Raw genomic sequence first — 17,567 nt, forward strand, 5'->3', positions numbered from 1 at the left:
AAATCCTTTCAAATCCATAAAAATTCATCACTTTTGGAAATCTTTTAAAATACATGGTTTTTTTGATACCATTAGATTTCAAAAGAATTTTATAAAGTCCTAATTGAACACATTTGGATTTTATTGGATTTTTATAAAATCTGAATTGAATATCATTGGAATTATATAAACTTCTTTAAAATCTAAATCGAATACCTCTAAACTTTTATACATTTATAAAATCCTTCAAATTCTAGATTAAATATACATTCCTAAGTTAATTTTATCCAACTCAATAGAGAAAATATACAATAACTTTGTTATGTATAGTTTACCCCCCCCCCCAAAAAAAAAAAAAATTATTATCAGTATCTGAGAACCAATTAAATAGCCGCTGCTAAGGGTGGGCAAAAACCGAACCGGACCGATCAAACCGACCAAACCGATATATTTGGTTTAGTTTGGGTTGGTTTTAATTTATTAATCGGTTTGGTTCGGTTAAATATATTAAAAAAAATCGAAACGGTCGGTTCGGGTTGTAGGTTGGATGAAATTTATCCAACCCAACCCGCACCAAACCGATCATCAATTAAACTAACATTTTATCTTACTTTTATATATAAATATAGTATATAATTATAAAATAAAACTATTATTTTATTTATTGTGAGAATGGGATTGAAGAGTGTGGAAGAAGACTTTTTAAAATAATTTTTATTTTTATGGATTGTTAGTTTATTTAATTATAAGTTCATTTTAAAATTTAAGATTTCAAATATGGATTGTATTCTATTTTATAATTAATAATGGTTGTAGATTTGTTATAGAATTTATTTGTTGGTGTATGATGTATTTGTATAATTAGGTTGTAGTTGTAGACTTATATTATAGTTATATGATTTTATTTTGTATTATCTTACTTGTATTGTAGTTGTATGGTTTCATGTTGCATTGTAGTTAATAGTTAGTTTATTTGGTATTTTTGCTAGTTGAATGTATATTAAAATTATTTAATTTAGATATTATTTAATTTAGATAATAATTTGAAAAAGATGCTTAATTCAAAATATAATGCATGAATATGATTGAAGATTGATAATTAAAAAGGCCTAAAAAAATTTTATACAATTTTGAACCCAATGTGTACAATTTTTATCTCAAAATAGCATAAATAAAAAAATTTGGGCCGAGATCCAAACCGATCTAAACCGTTAACCCAACCCAAACCGACCAAGGATCATCGATTTGGTTCGGTTCGGGTTGAACATGGTGGTCGGTTTGGTTTGGTTTCGTATCCAATCCAAACCGAATTGATCGATTCGATTTAAAAAATTCTATAAAACCGAACCAAACCGCACCGAGTCCACCCCTAGCCGCTGCTACTAGTAAAACTTCACAATTAAACTACTTTTCTCATGTATCCTAGTTAGACCCAACTACATAAAGAAAATATATCCGCTAAAAAAAAAAAAAAAAAAGCTACTTAAAGAAAAGAAATCAAAATAAAATAGACTACTAATTGCCCGATTAATGAAGAGTTTTTTTTTTTAACCTTTTTAATTTTGTTATGAATTCGTTATTATTCTTGCTAGTTCACCCTCCCACTGCTCTAATGGAGATGAATTTTCGCCGACAATTCCATTTATAGCTACAAATCTCCAATCGTCTTTTCTTCGGGAAATATTTACATGTGTAAAACTGGATCAGCATGAACATGGTTCGCACGACAACAGGTATATAGTACTCTATTCATATATATATACTGGTTAAGTCATTAGATTTAGAGTCAAAGATAAAAAATATATATAATACCCCAACTTGTGTTATATAAATCCTTCAAATACTGCTTTTGAGGGTGTTAAGGATCTAGGATTCAACGCTAAGACTGCATAATCACAGTATTTACCCACAACAAGTGGCGGATAATAATGTGTCTCTCTCTCTCTCAAAGAAGAATGACAGTGGCTTTTATTATTTTTTGCCATTATTATTTTATTTTATTTTATTTGGATCGACCAAAATAATTTTAGTAATAACAATATCTATCAAGCCTGTTTTCTGATGCTAATACACATGTCATAGAGGCATAATATCTGCCAGATTTGACTTTCTGAGAGGGGTTTTATGTTTTCAGTAGTATTTCTCTCAAGGTTGACAAAAATCATTTTGGAAAAAGGAAGAGGATTGGACAAAATCAAATGCATGCCCCATAAAAACAAAGTTATCTTTTACGTGAATCAACGTCTAGCTATTAGGAAATTATTTAAAGATTCTGTGAAGGCTCTCTACCACCTTCTCTATATTATTTAATAAGCACATAGACTTCCTTGAAAACTTAATTCTCTTCATATGGTAACTTAATTAATTCAACCATTAACTACCACGGCTTTATATATTTGACAAAAAAAATTTAAAAAGAAAGAAAGAAAAAAAAGCCCCTACATCGTTTTATATAGGAAACATTAATTAATAATGAGGGTTTAAAGAAAAATGGAATACTTTTTTTCATCTTTTTTTTTTTTTGGTTCCCTTTCCATAATTGTCTTTCCTACCATTATGATTGTTTCCTTGATTGATAAAAACTCTTTGTTGATTTTTTTTTTTTTTTCTTGTCTTTGATTGTTTTCCCTGATTTGCTTTTTGTATTATATATATCCTTTGATTTTTACTTCCTTTTCCTGTTGATCTCGTTTCGTGCTCTCTTCCTTACCATTCCTCTGAGTTTATACTCTTCAATCCTCTGGTTAACAATGTCAACAACAATGTCTTGGTCAGAGACAAGGTCACCACTGCCTTTGCTGTTTCGAAGGCGTTCAAGTGGGGAAGTCAAGAACTTAGCCTCAGTTTCTAGCAGTCTCTTACCTGCTTTTGGTACTGTGATTGATGGACATTTGCAACTCAAGAAATATGTTATTGCTCCCTATGACAGAAGATATAGGTGAAATACCAAATTTTTTCCCTACTCTTTCTCAGCTGAATTTTCTCCCAAGCCAAACAGAAATTGCATATTTTCATAGTCCTTTTGTCATTTGTCTCAATAATTAGTACTGTTTTTTGTTTTTTGTTGCACCTCTTCTTTGCTGTTTCCATGAAGCATTTGGTAAAACTGGTTTTTATTACAAGGACTAAAAGAATGGTCTGGTGACTAATATGGTATAGGTTATGGCAGACATTCCTGGTGGTACTGGTGGTGTACTCGGCGTGGGCTTCGCCTTTCGAGCTTGCTTTTAAGAAAGTAGCAACTGGGTCTCTCTTGCCTGTTGATCTGACGGTGGATGCTTTCTTTGCCATTGATATAATCTTGACTTTCTTTGTTGCTTACTTGGACAAGTCCACCTATCTTTTAATAGATGATCACAAGAAAATTGCAATCAGGTATGGTCTCTATCGTCTCATTCTTTGATTCATTGAAGTGCTACACCAATTCACTTCCAACCATATATCACACTGAATGTGGTTCTGAGTCAAAGCCCCTTTGGAACAAAATTTATGTTTGTAGGTGAACTTATAAGCACAGCAACTTCTTTACTCTTCTTATCAAATTGAGGACAGTAACCCTATAAACAGGCATAAATAGGGTGACCAAAATCCAAATTCTTCTATTTCTGATTTCTTTTGTATTGCATAGCATCTTTAAGAAATGATGGCACATTGAAATCTAGGTAGATAGTTGTATGTAAATCTAGTTTTTCAGTAATTTTCCCCTAGGGTGGAAAAAGTGAAATTGAAAAAAGAAGAAATAGATGAGGCTATCAATGTATAACAGCAACAAACACCATATAAGAAAAAGCTGCTGTTGGTGTAAAATCCTTTTTCTTGTTTTCGATTTTCAATGACTCTGAAAAACAAATCTTCAAGCTCTCAAAATTTTCCTTTTTTTTAGGTACCTCACAAGAATATGGTTCCCAATGGATGTAGCCTCTACCCTTCCGTTTCAGTTGATATACAGAATTTTCACGGGCAACAATCATGAAGGGGAGGTATTTGGCTTCCTCAATATGCTCCGTCTCTGGCGACTCAGGCGTGTTAGTCAATTGTTTACGAGGTACATATAACAAGAGCAGCTTGTCATCCGGGATCAATAATACAAATACTATTTATTTCTCAAGTCTCAACTTACTTGAAGGATTACTTGTTTTGCAGGCTTGAGAAAGACACACGCTTTAGCTACTTCTGGACAAGATACATCAAGCTAATCTGTGTAAGCATTACTTATTTCTTTAACAAAGCCTGCATTTGGTGAAGTGTCTGAACAAATTCTGGTACAAGTTAACCTTTTAGGGCGGAACCATAAGCGTAAAAATCAGTAATTCATGCTGCTCATACTTATTTTCATTAAGAGAGTTTAACTTGGTAACTTGATAAATTTACTTCTCCAATCCCAAAAAAACAGGTCACGCTATTTGCAGTGCACACAGCAGGTTGCTTCTACTACTGGCTGGCCATCCATCATAAAGCACAAGAAGATACATGGATTGGATCCCAAATCCATGATTTCAAACACGAAAGCATCTGGTTGGGATACACCTATTCCATATACTGGTCAATTGTCACCCTCACCACTGTTGGTTATGGTGATTTGCATGCTGTAAATACAGGAGAGAAAGTCTTCAACATGATTTACATGCTTTTCAACATTGGACTCACTGCTTATTTGATCGGAAACATGACAAACTTAATCGTCCACAGCGCTGTTCGAACCTTTGCCATGGTACTAATTACATGAACACCCCTGTTATGCTTCTTTTGATGATTTTTAACTACAAAGTAGTTTTGACACTAAATATGCGCCTGTGGATGATGGTTTTAGAGAGACGCCATCAATGAGATACTGCGATACGCAAGCAAGAACAGACTTCCAGAAGGCCTGAAGGAGCAAATGCTAGCACACTTGCAACTCAAGTTCAAGACAGCAGAGTTAAAGCAAGAAGAAGTGCTAGAGGACCTGCCTAAAGCAATAAGATCCAGCATTGCTCATCATCTTTTCCATGGAACTGTTGAGAAATCTTACCTGTTTAAAGGAGTCTCTGAAGACCTTGTTGCTCAAGTGGTAAATTTTTCTTTTTTTCCCCCTTTTTTTAAAAAAATAAAATAAAAAAAAATTACTTTCCTCAGCCAAATCTAACCATGTAATGTTAATGTGATGACACAAAACTTGAATATTACATGCCAGCATTAGCAAGATAATTTGATGTTTCAGACATCTAAATAGAGTTTGTTTTTCATCATCATCTCACTGTTTTTTTTTCTTTTTTTTTTTTTTTTCGGTAACAGGTATCAGAAATGAAAGCAGAATATTTTCCACCCAAGGTTGATATAATCTTACAAAACGAGGTTCCAACAGATTTCTACATTTTGGTGTCTGGAGCAGTGGTATAGAATCTATCTTTCCCCCATGTTTTTACTTTAGATGCAAATGCAGTAAAATATAACCAAACGGCTTATTTCAACTTTTTTGCAGGACGTTCTGGTATACAAGAATGGTACAGAGCAGGTATCTTTCACCACTCCTTAATTTACTTCCGTCAAATTTTCGTTCCTTTTTTAAAATTTTCGTTCCTTTTTTTTTTTTTTTTTTTTTTGGGGGGGGGGGGGACCATAGTCAGAAAACTTTGCATATCGTTTTGTTTACCATGTTCGTAAAAAGATTTGGCTGCACAAGAAAGTCCGTAAAATATTCCCCAAAAAAATAGAAAAAAGTAGGTAAAATAATGTTTGAAGATGTCAATACCATTAAGGAAAATGTTAATTTATGAAACATAAAATATCCTTTTTTTTTTTTTTTGGAGGCTAAAACCAAAATGGATAAAGCATAATGAAAAAATCATTAATTGAGCATACAAAAAATAATAATAATAATGAATTAACCTTTTCGTGAAAAATAATAATAATATTAATCAATGGGCTGGCTTGGGTTGGATTGGGTGGCTACTTTAATTTGGGTTTAAAGCGTCCCTCTAAGGCCAGTTTGAATACAGCATCCCGTGTGGCCACCCTCAATGATCAGTCAGACCAATACACTTCGAAAAGTCAAAAGTTAGGTTCGAAAAGTCAAAAGTTAGCTAAGTAAGCCAGACAAATATATTTAACCCAAGAAAAGAAAAATTAAGTATTATTTACCAGACACAAGTTGATTAGTCCACCGTGAAAATTAGAATATAGAAGGAAAAAGAAGAAGAAGAAGAAGATCTTATAGTTCAATTCACGAGAAGTGTTCCCAAAAATAAATGAAAAGCATACTTCATGGTAGTAACTTCCAAGCCTCCAGAAAAGCAAATAGTTTGTGGACAGTTCATAATTCAATCATACATATAAATGAAGCATACAAGACACAGAATGATGGATCAAGTTTTTGCAATTATGATATACGAGTATTTTCAATGGACCTGAACACTAAAAGCAGCAATATAAAAAACCTAACGGTAGAAGAGGGAAAAAAGGAACTACTGTAAACAGTTATGTTTTTCACTTCAAACCAAGAACCTATTAAGGAAGACTGTCATACTGATTATGTAGGATTAGCTGAAGCATATCTCCAATTATTACAAAGATTGGCATGTATAGAACCAGGTTAACAGAAGTTGATATCTAAGACTCAATAATTTCCGCTATATCCATGAGATAATGCCACGGAATGCAGTAAAAATTTACTGTGAAATTCCATCTATAATTGTCTACAAAACAAATGAGTTATGTCTCTATTTGCTTCCAGCACCAATCTGCAAAGGTAAATCAACAGATAGGAATTAGCAAACCACTTTAAGTCGCATCCAGGAAAGGAGAATGTAGTTATAAACTTATTCATTTCAATAGAAACACAATACTTAGGAATCTAATATATAATCTGCGTGTTGAAAAGCTAATATATAAAAAACATTCATATCTACATTGCACACCATATTTTAAGTATTTATCCAGACTAAGATGGTGTCTTTGTCAGCTTTTGTCAAAACAAGGAGCTTCAGAATTGGCAGGAGAAATTGCGGTACTTTTCAATATCCCACAACCTTTTACAGTGAGAACTAAGAGGCTTTCTCAGGTTATTCGGATGAGTCATCAGCAGTTCAAACAAATAATGCAACCATATAGTGAAGATGGGAAGATTTTGATCTCCAACTTCATTGAGGTTAGTAATCTCATTTCTCTTTATATTCCCCATGGCTAATGGCCATAAAATTTAAGAGAAAATCAAATGAGATCAAACATCTTGAGTTGGAAGTATATAAATCATAGTAGATATATGTACGTCCTTTGACTCCTTTCATGTTTGAATGAGCAGCAGAACGATAACAGTTTTGGGAAGAAAAATAAGTAGCAAGCTACAATTTATGAAAGAATACTCTAAAATAAACATAACAGTTTTGGGAAGAAAAATAAGTTGCAAGCTACAGTTTATGAAAGAATACTCTAAAATAAACGTAACAGTTTTGGGAAGAAAAATAAGTAGCAACCTACAATTTATGAAAGAATACTCTGATATAAATTAAGTTTCAAAACATACTATTTGCACTCAATTTAAATGTTGCTGGCTCATCTATGGTTTATTCAATCTTCAAAATTCTGCTCATTACTTGCCCAATCAAGGCAGATATATTACTGTATCTAATTTGTCTGAGCTGACTCTTTCCTCTCAGTATGTAAGAGGCTTGAAAAAAGAGATGCTAGAAGAGATACCCTTTTTATCAGAATTGCTTGGTGACCAGAATATACAGGTACATATACATCTTTAGTTAAAATTGTTATAAGATATTTAGGAGAGCCAAGTTCATGGTAATGACTACCATTACTTGTTCTTTGCAGCATGAAGAATCCAATGAAGACCAACATCATCATGAAACAACAAGTTATCATCGAGATGCAAATATAGAAGGTAAAGTAAGCCTCATTTGAGTCGCAACATTAACACATAAAATACACTCAATACACAGGTTTTAGAGATAAATTTCCTAAACGAAGAATTTCACGTTTATAAAAATGTAGTCATACACCCATACCATATCGCATGTTGCCACCTATTCTAACAAATAACCAATGTCCATGACCATAAGATACTGCTTATAAATCCCAATCTTGAATGAATGAAATTTCAATTGATTAATATTACTAAGTGGTATGGATTCTAGTTGTCAAACAAATACCGATTTTGTTTTCTAAATACAGTGATTCTCTTATTTTGGTCAATGTTTAAAATACTACGAGTACTTTGACATAATGGTCTTCTTCAATTAGATGTGCAAACCTATGTTCCTGGAATAAGTTTATAAGGTTTTTTTCTAAATGGCAACATGATATTCTTAAAATTTAAAAACAAACTTAGTTTAATTTGATACTAATTATCAACAATAATAACAAACACCATACTTTGTCAAGCACACTTCATTGTACAAATTTGTGCTATCATTTTGCAGGAATAGACAACAATTCCGATCCATTGCCAACCACACTTCCTGTCAGAGTGATAATCCATGGACATGATCCAAATAAGAATACAACAGAAGTTGATCAGACAGGGAAACTTGTACATTTGCCCAATTCAATAGAAGACCTTTTCATATTAGCAGGTAAACCATATTTGAGATGGTCTCAGCAGACAAATATAACTGATATGGAATTTCCATCACAAATGTTAATGCCATGAAATGAGAAGAGATCATCCAATAACTGAGTGATAAATTCAAAAATGTTTACGAGTAAACACAAATATTTGAGAATTTGAATTTGGTGATAGTAAGGCCTGAGAGCTCATTGCATCCACGTATAACCAATTAATATTTAATTATTACACATGAAAATTGCAGCAGTAATGCAACTTAAGTCATTTATTTATCTTCATTACCAATAAAACCAACCTCACTGCATAGATTTTTTGGCACCTAATGACTTATCATGTTTGCAGTCATATAGCATTCAATGCATAACTTTTACATTTAAATGAATTAGAACAGCGGGAAAAAAAATTGGCAGATCAAACTAACATATAAAACCTTGTTGAATTTTGTTTATGCAGAGAAAAAGTTTGGCAAAAGAGGAAGCAAAATTCTCATGTCCGATTGCTCGCAGGTGGAAGAATTGAATGCATTGAGAGAGAAAGACCATCTCTTTATCTTTTGAAAAAAATTAACATGATATTTCACAAAAATATCAAGAGGCACAATCCATTTCAAGAATTCTAATATTTTATCAACTTCAACCATCTTGTATTCTCTTTGGTGTTAATGCAATTAAATGACGAGAGTATGGAGTTTACAAGTATCTACTCTCCATTGTTGAGCATGTTTAATGCAGCGTAAGCAGCTTTTTGAAACCGTTCCTTCTCTTCCTCCAAGAATTTCTTCCTCTCAAGAGCTGATTCTTTACTCTTCTCTATTTCTTCCATTATTGCATTGGAGTTTTCATCAATTTCACTGTATAATTAATAGTTTAGCCAAACGTTTCAAGTAAAATATGATTACACAAATATCTAAAACCCCGAGAAGGACAATTATGAAATGGAAATTAATATATGCTAACAACCCTAATAAAATCAAATGTCATAAAACAAAATAATCAGAAGATATGGATTCTCAGACGTAATAATTACAGAGATTATGATGAACTAACACGCAAAAGAGAAAAATGAGAGAAAAGTGTATGGAAAATTAATTATGAAGAACCAGAAAAAAGCTTGTGTTTCAGGCTTTCAGCCAAGTACTTAAACAATGGACTTTTATTATTGACCGAAAAAGACAAAAATATAATACTCGAAAATTTCAAAAAAGATTATCAAACTTACTTGATCATCTTAAGCATGTTCTCCATCACCTCTTGCATTTTGTGCGACATCTCTGCATCTCAATCATAATATATTTTCTCATCAGTTTTCGTCAAAAAAAAAAAAAAAGAAAAAAGGAAAAATCATTGAGATAATCTTGAATTCAGCTTAACTTTCATGAATCGACGGTTGAAACCAAGTTATGAAAAAAAAAAAAATTCTATATATATATATATATATATATATATATATGTATATATATAATATAACCATCAAGGAAATCTGTCAATTATCGTTGTAATTGAATCTAAAATTTTCAAGAATGTTAGATATGCTAACTAGGAAAACCAATTCAAACAGGTACAGTACGGAATTTCGCAAGAAAATGCTGTTGAACAGCAAAAAAAAAAAGACAAAGAAATTCAACGAAAACTTGAAATGTTGATGGTTCGGATGTAAGTGGAGAAAGAACTGACCGTAAACGAGAGACGAGAGAGGAGATTCAGCTTCCGATGGTGGAGGAGGAGGAGGAGGAAGTAGGCCAGTGTCGGATTGCGATGGTGAAACCGCCATTTGCAGAGAGAGAGAGAAAGCAAGAGAGAGTTGAGATTCGAGATTGGAGATGAACTACTGGCGGGAATTTGCGAGGGAAGAGAGAATAGTAGACGAAACGTCATGAAGATACTTTTTAAACGACGCTGTTTTCTATTGTGCTGCTCGCCGGACGGGAATGAGCTATCCTGTGTGCACCGGAAGCTTCTTTCTTTTGTACTTCCTTTTTTTTTTTTTAATTAAATTTTATCAAACATTAAAATATTTTTTCAGTTTTTTAAATATCTAATAAAATAAAATTTGGATTTTATTAAAATTTATCCTTTTTTTAACTAAATTATTTTTTAATATTAAAATTAATTAGTATGGTTATATTAAAGTAAAAGCTCTTAAAATAATATTATATAAAGAAACCTATGTTCAGTTATAAAAAATTATAGTTTTAACTTGGATAAGTTATAAATAAAAACAAACTCAATATCATAATATCATAATAAATTTAGAGTTTTTAAAGTTTTAACTCGAGAAATTTTATTTTCATATAATAATAATTATTTGTTTATTGTAAAAAATATATGCTATTTGATATAAAATATTTATGTAAAGTTATTTGAAATATAAATTTATTTTTGGAGTTGTTACAATATTTATAAATTTACACATATATAACAAATTATTAGCATGAGCACTTTTTTTGTTAAAATTAAAATATTTTTAGCTTTTCAATATCATATTTAAATACGAAATTAAATAATTCACAAATTCTTTTCATATAAAAAAAATGTATAATTTGATTGATTGAAAATTATATAAGATATAAGATATGTTAGATGATAGAATTTTTAACTGCATATTCACAAAATTATAACCTCTTCATAATTATAAAATTTATTTAATCATAATAATATGATCATAAATTTTTTTTTATCATATTTCATTTTAATACTGAAACATTTACAGGTTAAATTAGAGATTACGAGCCACAGCTCAATATACCTTTTTCATGTATTTGCGAACGCACCTAATTTAAGTCCATTCTCAATATAATCGGAGAAAAAAAAAAAAAAAAAAAGGGCAAAAAAGTTCATTCTCGATATATAACTTTTTTTTCTTTTTTCTTTTTTCTTTTTTTTTTTTTTGTTTGGTGAAAACTATAACAAATCATACGTAAAAATATATGTTCATCAATGGTTGATTATGGGATATGTGATAAATTACCAGATGAAAAATATAATGACAAGAATATAAACGTTTTTTTATGTTAGAAAATCCAAAACTTCACGTACACTAAAAAAAAAAAAAAAAAGTGAATATTACTATTAGATTATGCTATGTCACTCAAAACAGAAAAATAAAACAAAGCACATATAAAATAGCAGGGGAACTCATGTGATTTATCCGATTGTGAGACTTATATGATTTATCCTTTTGTAAATGGGGAATATGATATATGTCTTGAGTATTTTCTTTTCTTTTATTTTTTTTTCCCACGAGATGATATTTAATATTGTCATTAAAAATTTGAAAACTCTAATATTAGATCTGTTAGAAATTTTATGGATCTAAATATATATAATAAATTTCATAAATCATAAATTACTAACCTTCAAACGCAGTTATTGATAAATTAGATTTTTAATCCTGCAAAATAGAAACAACGTAAAGTAGTGCCTATGGACACACTACTTTCAAACCACTTTCAGATTTCTGAAAACCCTAATACTGTATGGTATTCTTAATGTCTGCTTGCCTTAGACTCTTTAAATAGTCTCTGCAAGTCAGACTTATCCATTAATTTTAACACACATAAAATAATAATAATTTGATAATATAATTATACTAGAAAAATATGGATAAGTCAATGGGCTTATAAAGAGAGTTAGTTCTCCAGTCCAATGGGCCAACTGGAGTCTTATAGAGAGTGTGTGACCAAGTACCCTACTACAAAATAATAAAATAAGCCAGTCCCATTAATAGCATAAATAGGCCATGTAAGTGAGTAATTGATTATGCCAAGTCCATAAATATTAATTTATTCAACATTCTCCCACTTGGACTTCATAATTATAATTATATATATAAGCCAAACTCACTTACTACAGAATCTCCTGAACCATAATGCCATTTCATCTAAATATATAGCATACCGACAGGGCATAACAATATACTAGACTGGGCAATAGAGATTCTCTCAGTAAATCTCCCAAAACATGATACCATTTCAACTGAGCACTTTACATGCCATAAACTCAGTCTAGGTAGTAGAGATTTACCTAACCATGTGCAATCCCTTAACACACAAAACCATTTCATTCAAGCACATTGCGTATTGATAGGATACAACAATATACCCAAACTAGGTAGTAAGGATTCACCATGGCACATGTGGATCAACATACACATATACATAGACTAATAGTCTCAACAGGCCTGTAAATATAGGAGCAATAATATGTGTAATAAATTATCTCATAAATAAATAATGATCCACATATATCAGTGTATCAAAATAATAAATAATACTTAACATGGATATTACTGCAGAAATTATAACAAACTCTCACTGACCCACAACAGTCTCAGCTGCCTAACAATCCCATACAGGACACATGCTACTCAAATATGCCTTCAGGTAAGGCCTTGGTCAGTGGATCTGTCACCATGCTGTAAGTAGGCGTGTGAACTGCAGTAATGAGGCCTTCTTCAACTTTCTCCTAAACCAACAAATACTTAACATCAATGTACCTCACACCAGGGGTATTTTTTAAATTATTGGAGAAAGATACGGCTGCAGTATTGTCACAATACATCATAATAGGCCTCTCAATGGAGTCAACCACTCCCAAATCACGAATAAAATTCCGAAGCCAAACTGCATGACGAGTAGTCTCATAACACGCCATATACTCTGCCTCCATAATCGAGGATGCTATCACAGACTGCTTGGCACTCCGTCAAGACACAGCACCTCTTGCCATGATAAATATATACCCAGTGGTAGATTTCTTATCATCCACACAGCCTTTATAATCTGTATCACTATAACCAACTACATCAAGTGAGTTGGTACGTCGATAAGTCAACATATGATTTTTGGTACTCTGAAGATACCTAAAGACCTTCTTAACTCTTGGTAATGAATAGGACCAGAATTGCTCACAAATCTACCAAGGACATCCACAGCAAAAGCTATATCAGGCTGTGTACAAACTGGAGCGTACATTATACTACCCACTGCTGAAGAATAACGAACATTTCTCATCACCATCCTCTCTTTATCATTATTGGGACATTGATCCTTAGAAATAATTTTACCCTTTGTGGCTGGCACACTTCCAGGAGAACTATTGTGCATATCAAATCTTTTAATGATTCTATCAATATAGGCTCTTTGAGACAATTGCAACACATAATTAGTCCTATCTCGAATAATCTTGATGCCCAAAACAAAAGAAGCCTCTCCAAGATCTTTTATATCAAAATGATTGCACAATATCTGCTTTGTCTCAGACAATAGGTCAATGTCATTAGTAGCCAAAAGTATGTCATCAACCATTTTTTGTGACAACCTCATCAAACTTAAGATACCATTGTCCTGAAGCTTGCTTAAGACCATAAATAGATTTCTTAAGCTTACAAACCAAATTACCATTCCCTGTTTGCTGGAAACCAACTGGTTGAACCATATATACATCCTTATATAAATCACCATTCAGAAAAGCAGTCTTGACATCCATCTGATGCAACTCCAGGTCATAATGCGCCACAATCGCCATAATGATTCTAAAAGAATCCTTTGTGGATACAGGAGAGAATGTCTCTGTGTAATCAATTCCTTCCTTCTGGCTAAACCATTTGGCTACAAGTCTAGCCTTATACCTCTCTACTTGACCATTAGAGTCTCTTTTAGTCTTAAAGACCCATATGCACCCTATAGGCTTGCTATCCAATGGTAACTCAACCAAATCCCAAACACCATTTGATGCCATGGATTTCATTTCATCTTCCATTGCATCCAACCAAAAATTTGAGTGCGAATTGCTTATGGCTTCCTCATAAGTGATTGGATCTGAATCATCACTTATATCAAATTCATGCTTCTGCAAGTAAACCTCATAATCATGAGGAATAGCTGACCTCCTAGTTCTTTGTGACCTCCTCAAAGGCATATCAGCATCTACAATAGCTGGAACATCCTGCTCTTCAACTACAGGTTCATCCTGATCAATTACTGGTTCATCAACTACTGGATTAATAACATCACTATCAGGAACAACAACACTGGGAATATATATATTTTCTTCTCTAAATTGAGACTCCCTTAGACCATTACTATCATCAAACCTAAAATCATCTTCAAAATAAACAACTCTATCTGATTCCACATTTCTGGTGGTATGAGATGGACAAAAGAATCTGGAACCCCTAGATCCTATACAATAGCCAACAAAATATCCACTTATAGTTTTAGGATCCAACTTTTTAACTTGGGGATTATAAATCCTTACTTCATCTTTGCAACCCCATACTCAAAAATGATGCAAATTAGGCTTTCTCCCTGACCACAACTCAAAAGGAGTCTTAGGAACAGATTTACTTGGAACTTGATTCAAAATATAAGCAGCCGTCCTTAAAGCCTCTCCCCACAAGTAATCTGGCAAGCTAGAATTTGCCAACATAGATCGCACCATGTCCAACAAAGTGCGATTTCTCCTCTCAGCTATGCCATTCTGCTGAGGTGTACCAGGCATTGTATATTGCGCATCAATGCCACATTCACGTAAAAAAAATATTGCAAAAGGTCCTGGATTCCGTCCAGTCTCATCATATCTACCATAAAATTCATCACCTCTATCAGACCTCACAGCCTTTATCTTCTTATTCTTTTGAAGCTCCATCTTTACCTTAAACTCCTTAAAAACAACTAAAGAATCTGACTTCTCATGAATAAGCTTAACATGTCCATAACAAGAAAAAAATCATCAATAAAGGTAATAAAATATCTGTAACCACTAGACCTGGCAATTTGGATCATGACACGGCGACACGACTCGAAAACGACACGGAATAAATGGGTTTGGGTTTATTATAAATGGGTTCGGGTCATAATCGGGTCAACCCGTTTAACACGATTATTAATCGTGTCATTTTCAGGTTGACCTGTTTAACTCGAAATTGACCCGTTACGATCCATTTATTAAACGTGTCAGTTTCAACCCGACACGATTATATACCTATTACAACCCATTTAAATTTAATTTTAAATTAATATTTTATCACTAATATAATATTTAATAACTAAAAAATATTATAAATTAAAAATTTTATAAAAATAATTTTCTATTACTAATTTTTTAAAAACAAAAAATACATCTTTAATAAAACAAAAACATAAAAATAAAAAAAAAATTTCGGGTTAATAGGTTAATTTTCGGGTTAACGGGTTAATAGGTTAATTTTCGGGTTAATAGGTCAATTTCAGGTTAACGGGTTAATAGGTCAACACAACCCATTAAAATAATCGTGTTAAACGGGTCGTGTCGTGTTGACCTATTTATAAACAGGTCGGGTTAGTGTTTTAGGTACCTGACACGATTAATAAATGGGTCGTGTTCGGGTTAGGCATTTTTGACACGATTATTAAACGGGTTGACACGAACACGACCCACCAACCCGAATTGCCAGGTATAGTAACCACCCAAAGCAATTGGAGTGAAAGGTCCACATATATCAGTATGAATTAACTCCAAAACATCTCAACTTTATTATTCCCAAACAAAAAACTAAAACCTTGATTATCCAAAAGTGAAATAGATAACAAATTCCTCCTAATTGAAGGTACATATGAAACTTCTTGTAACTCTAAAACATATCCAGTGGCAAGCTTCAACTTGATTGTTCCCATAGCATCCACCTTCACTCTCGAGCTATCACCCATATAAACATGCTGCTCAAGATTGGTTGGCCCCCTTTGCTTTATCATCCCCTTTCTTTTCTTACTTTCCTTTTAAATGCCAACAATCTATTTTCTTATGTCCAACTTTATTGCAGTAGTCACACCGTCCATTGAAGTAGGCTTTCCTTTCTTCTATGTTATGAGCTCCATCCCTTGGTCCTTTTGGCTTCATACCAGAAAACTTCTTCCTAGTGGGCTTAAATCCTTGTCCAGGCTTGAATCTTTGTCCCTTCTTTTGAAAAACTCTATTGGACTTATCTACCTGATGTGAAACTAAAGCAATGGATCTCGACTTGCTTAACTTAATATCATCCTCCTCCTTGACAAGAATAGCAGTCAATTCTTCCAAACTACAACCTTCCTTCTTAGTATTCAAACTAGATCTTATATTATCAAACTGAGATGGAAAACTCTTCATTATAGAATAGGTCAAGAACTCCTCTCCAATATCCATCTTAAGGTCCTTCAACTTATTGTAATAAGAAGAAAGTAGCATAATATGGTCCCTTACTCTTTTAATTCCATCATACTTAGTATTATTCAAAAGGTCAGATAATGATGCTTCTCATTCATATCAAACTTGATAAATTTCTTTCCTATCTCCTCAAGAAGTTCCTTTGCAGTTTCCACCTTTTGAATACTCGCATAAATTGATTCATCCATATAATTCTCCATCATCATCATGCAGCACTTATTAGAATGCCTCCAATTCTCATAAAATTTTCTATCTGCTGCACTACTCTCATCAGTTGGTATCTCTGGTGGATCTATCTCTAAAGCCAAATCCAATTTCATAAAAGTCAAATTTATAACTAAAATCTTCTTCCACTTCTGATAGTTTGTCCCATCCAATTTCATCATGGCAGTCATAGGCAGAACATTCGGGGTGCTACTAACTCCGAAAATAGCAAGCACAATAAAACATTTAATATATATAAAACAATAACTATTTTCCAGCCCCTTAATACAAAACATAAAATATCAATATCGCTAGGGTCTTTGTAGCACTAAAGATACCCTTTCGTGGGCCAAGGACAGTTAACCAAATAACCATAATCAAATGCATTGAGCTGAATTACCTACAGGGTAACTCAGAACATACGATTCATGGTATTTAATCAACTTCCACTGCCATTCCAAGCATCATACAAAGCAACTAAAACCACCGACAGTGTCAGGACCCGTCCAGAATTCCTCCCCGGAATCCTAGACAAGCCCTGATCTCAGGGAAATACCACCGAATCTTCCAACGGAAAATCCGGCAGCACCTCCCCTAAGGGTAGGACTAACCAAAAATTACCTGCACTGAAAACACACTTCTATAAACAT

General features: G+C 32.8%; 2 protein-coding genes across 3 annotated transcripts; one reads left to right on the forward strand and one right to left on the reverse strand.

The window, feature by feature from the left end:
* Positions 1-2,486: 2,486 nt before the first annotated feature.
* Positions 2,487-9,283, forward strand: LOC107411152 (potassium channel KAT3). The gene is made up of 13 exons (XM_016018683.4): positions 2,487-2,917; positions 3,139-3,354; positions 3,863-4,024; positions 4,123-4,180; positions 4,373-4,690; positions 4,790-5,029; positions 5,254-5,352; positions 5,441-5,473; positions 6,920-7,105; positions 7,614-7,691; positions 7,780-7,849; positions 8,388-8,540; positions 8,987-9,283. The coding sequence occupies exons 1-13, from the start codon at positions 2,730-2,732 to the stop codon at positions 9,088-9,090; spliced, it is 1,905 nt and encodes a 634-aa protein (XP_015874169.2). The 5' UTR covers positions 2,487-2,729; the 3' UTR covers positions 9,091-9,283.
* On the reverse strand, positions 6,305-10,537 carry LOC107411153 (uncharacterized). 2 transcript variants are annotated; one of them, XM_025070409.3, is made up of 4 exons: positions 10,207-10,536; positions 9,752-9,803; positions 9,227-9,383; positions 6,305-6,698 (listed from the first exon to the last, which is right to left on the reverse strand). In XM_025070409.3, the coding sequence occupies exons 1-3, from the start codon at positions 10,301-10,303 to the stop codon at positions 9,233-9,235; spliced, it is 300 nt and encodes a 99-aa protein (XP_024926177.2). In that variant the 5' UTR covers positions 10,304-10,536; the 3' UTR covers positions 6,305-6,698; positions 9,227-9,232. The 2 variants fall into 2 exon arrangements, with proteins under 2 accessions (XP_024926177.2, XP_048330959.1); XM_048475002.1 differs by lacking the exon at positions 6,305-6,698 and having other exon boundaries at positions 9,138-9,383; positions 10,207-10,537.
* Between the last annotated feature and the right edge of the window lie 7,030 nt (positions 10,538-17,567).

This window comes from Ziziphus jujuba, chromosome 5 (assembly GCF_031755915.1).
Source record: "Ziziphus jujuba cultivar Dongzao chromosome 5, ASM3175591v1".
Lineage (NCBI taxonomy): Eukaryota > Viridiplantae > Streptophyta > Magnoliopsida > Rosales > Rhamnaceae > Ziziphus > Ziziphus jujuba.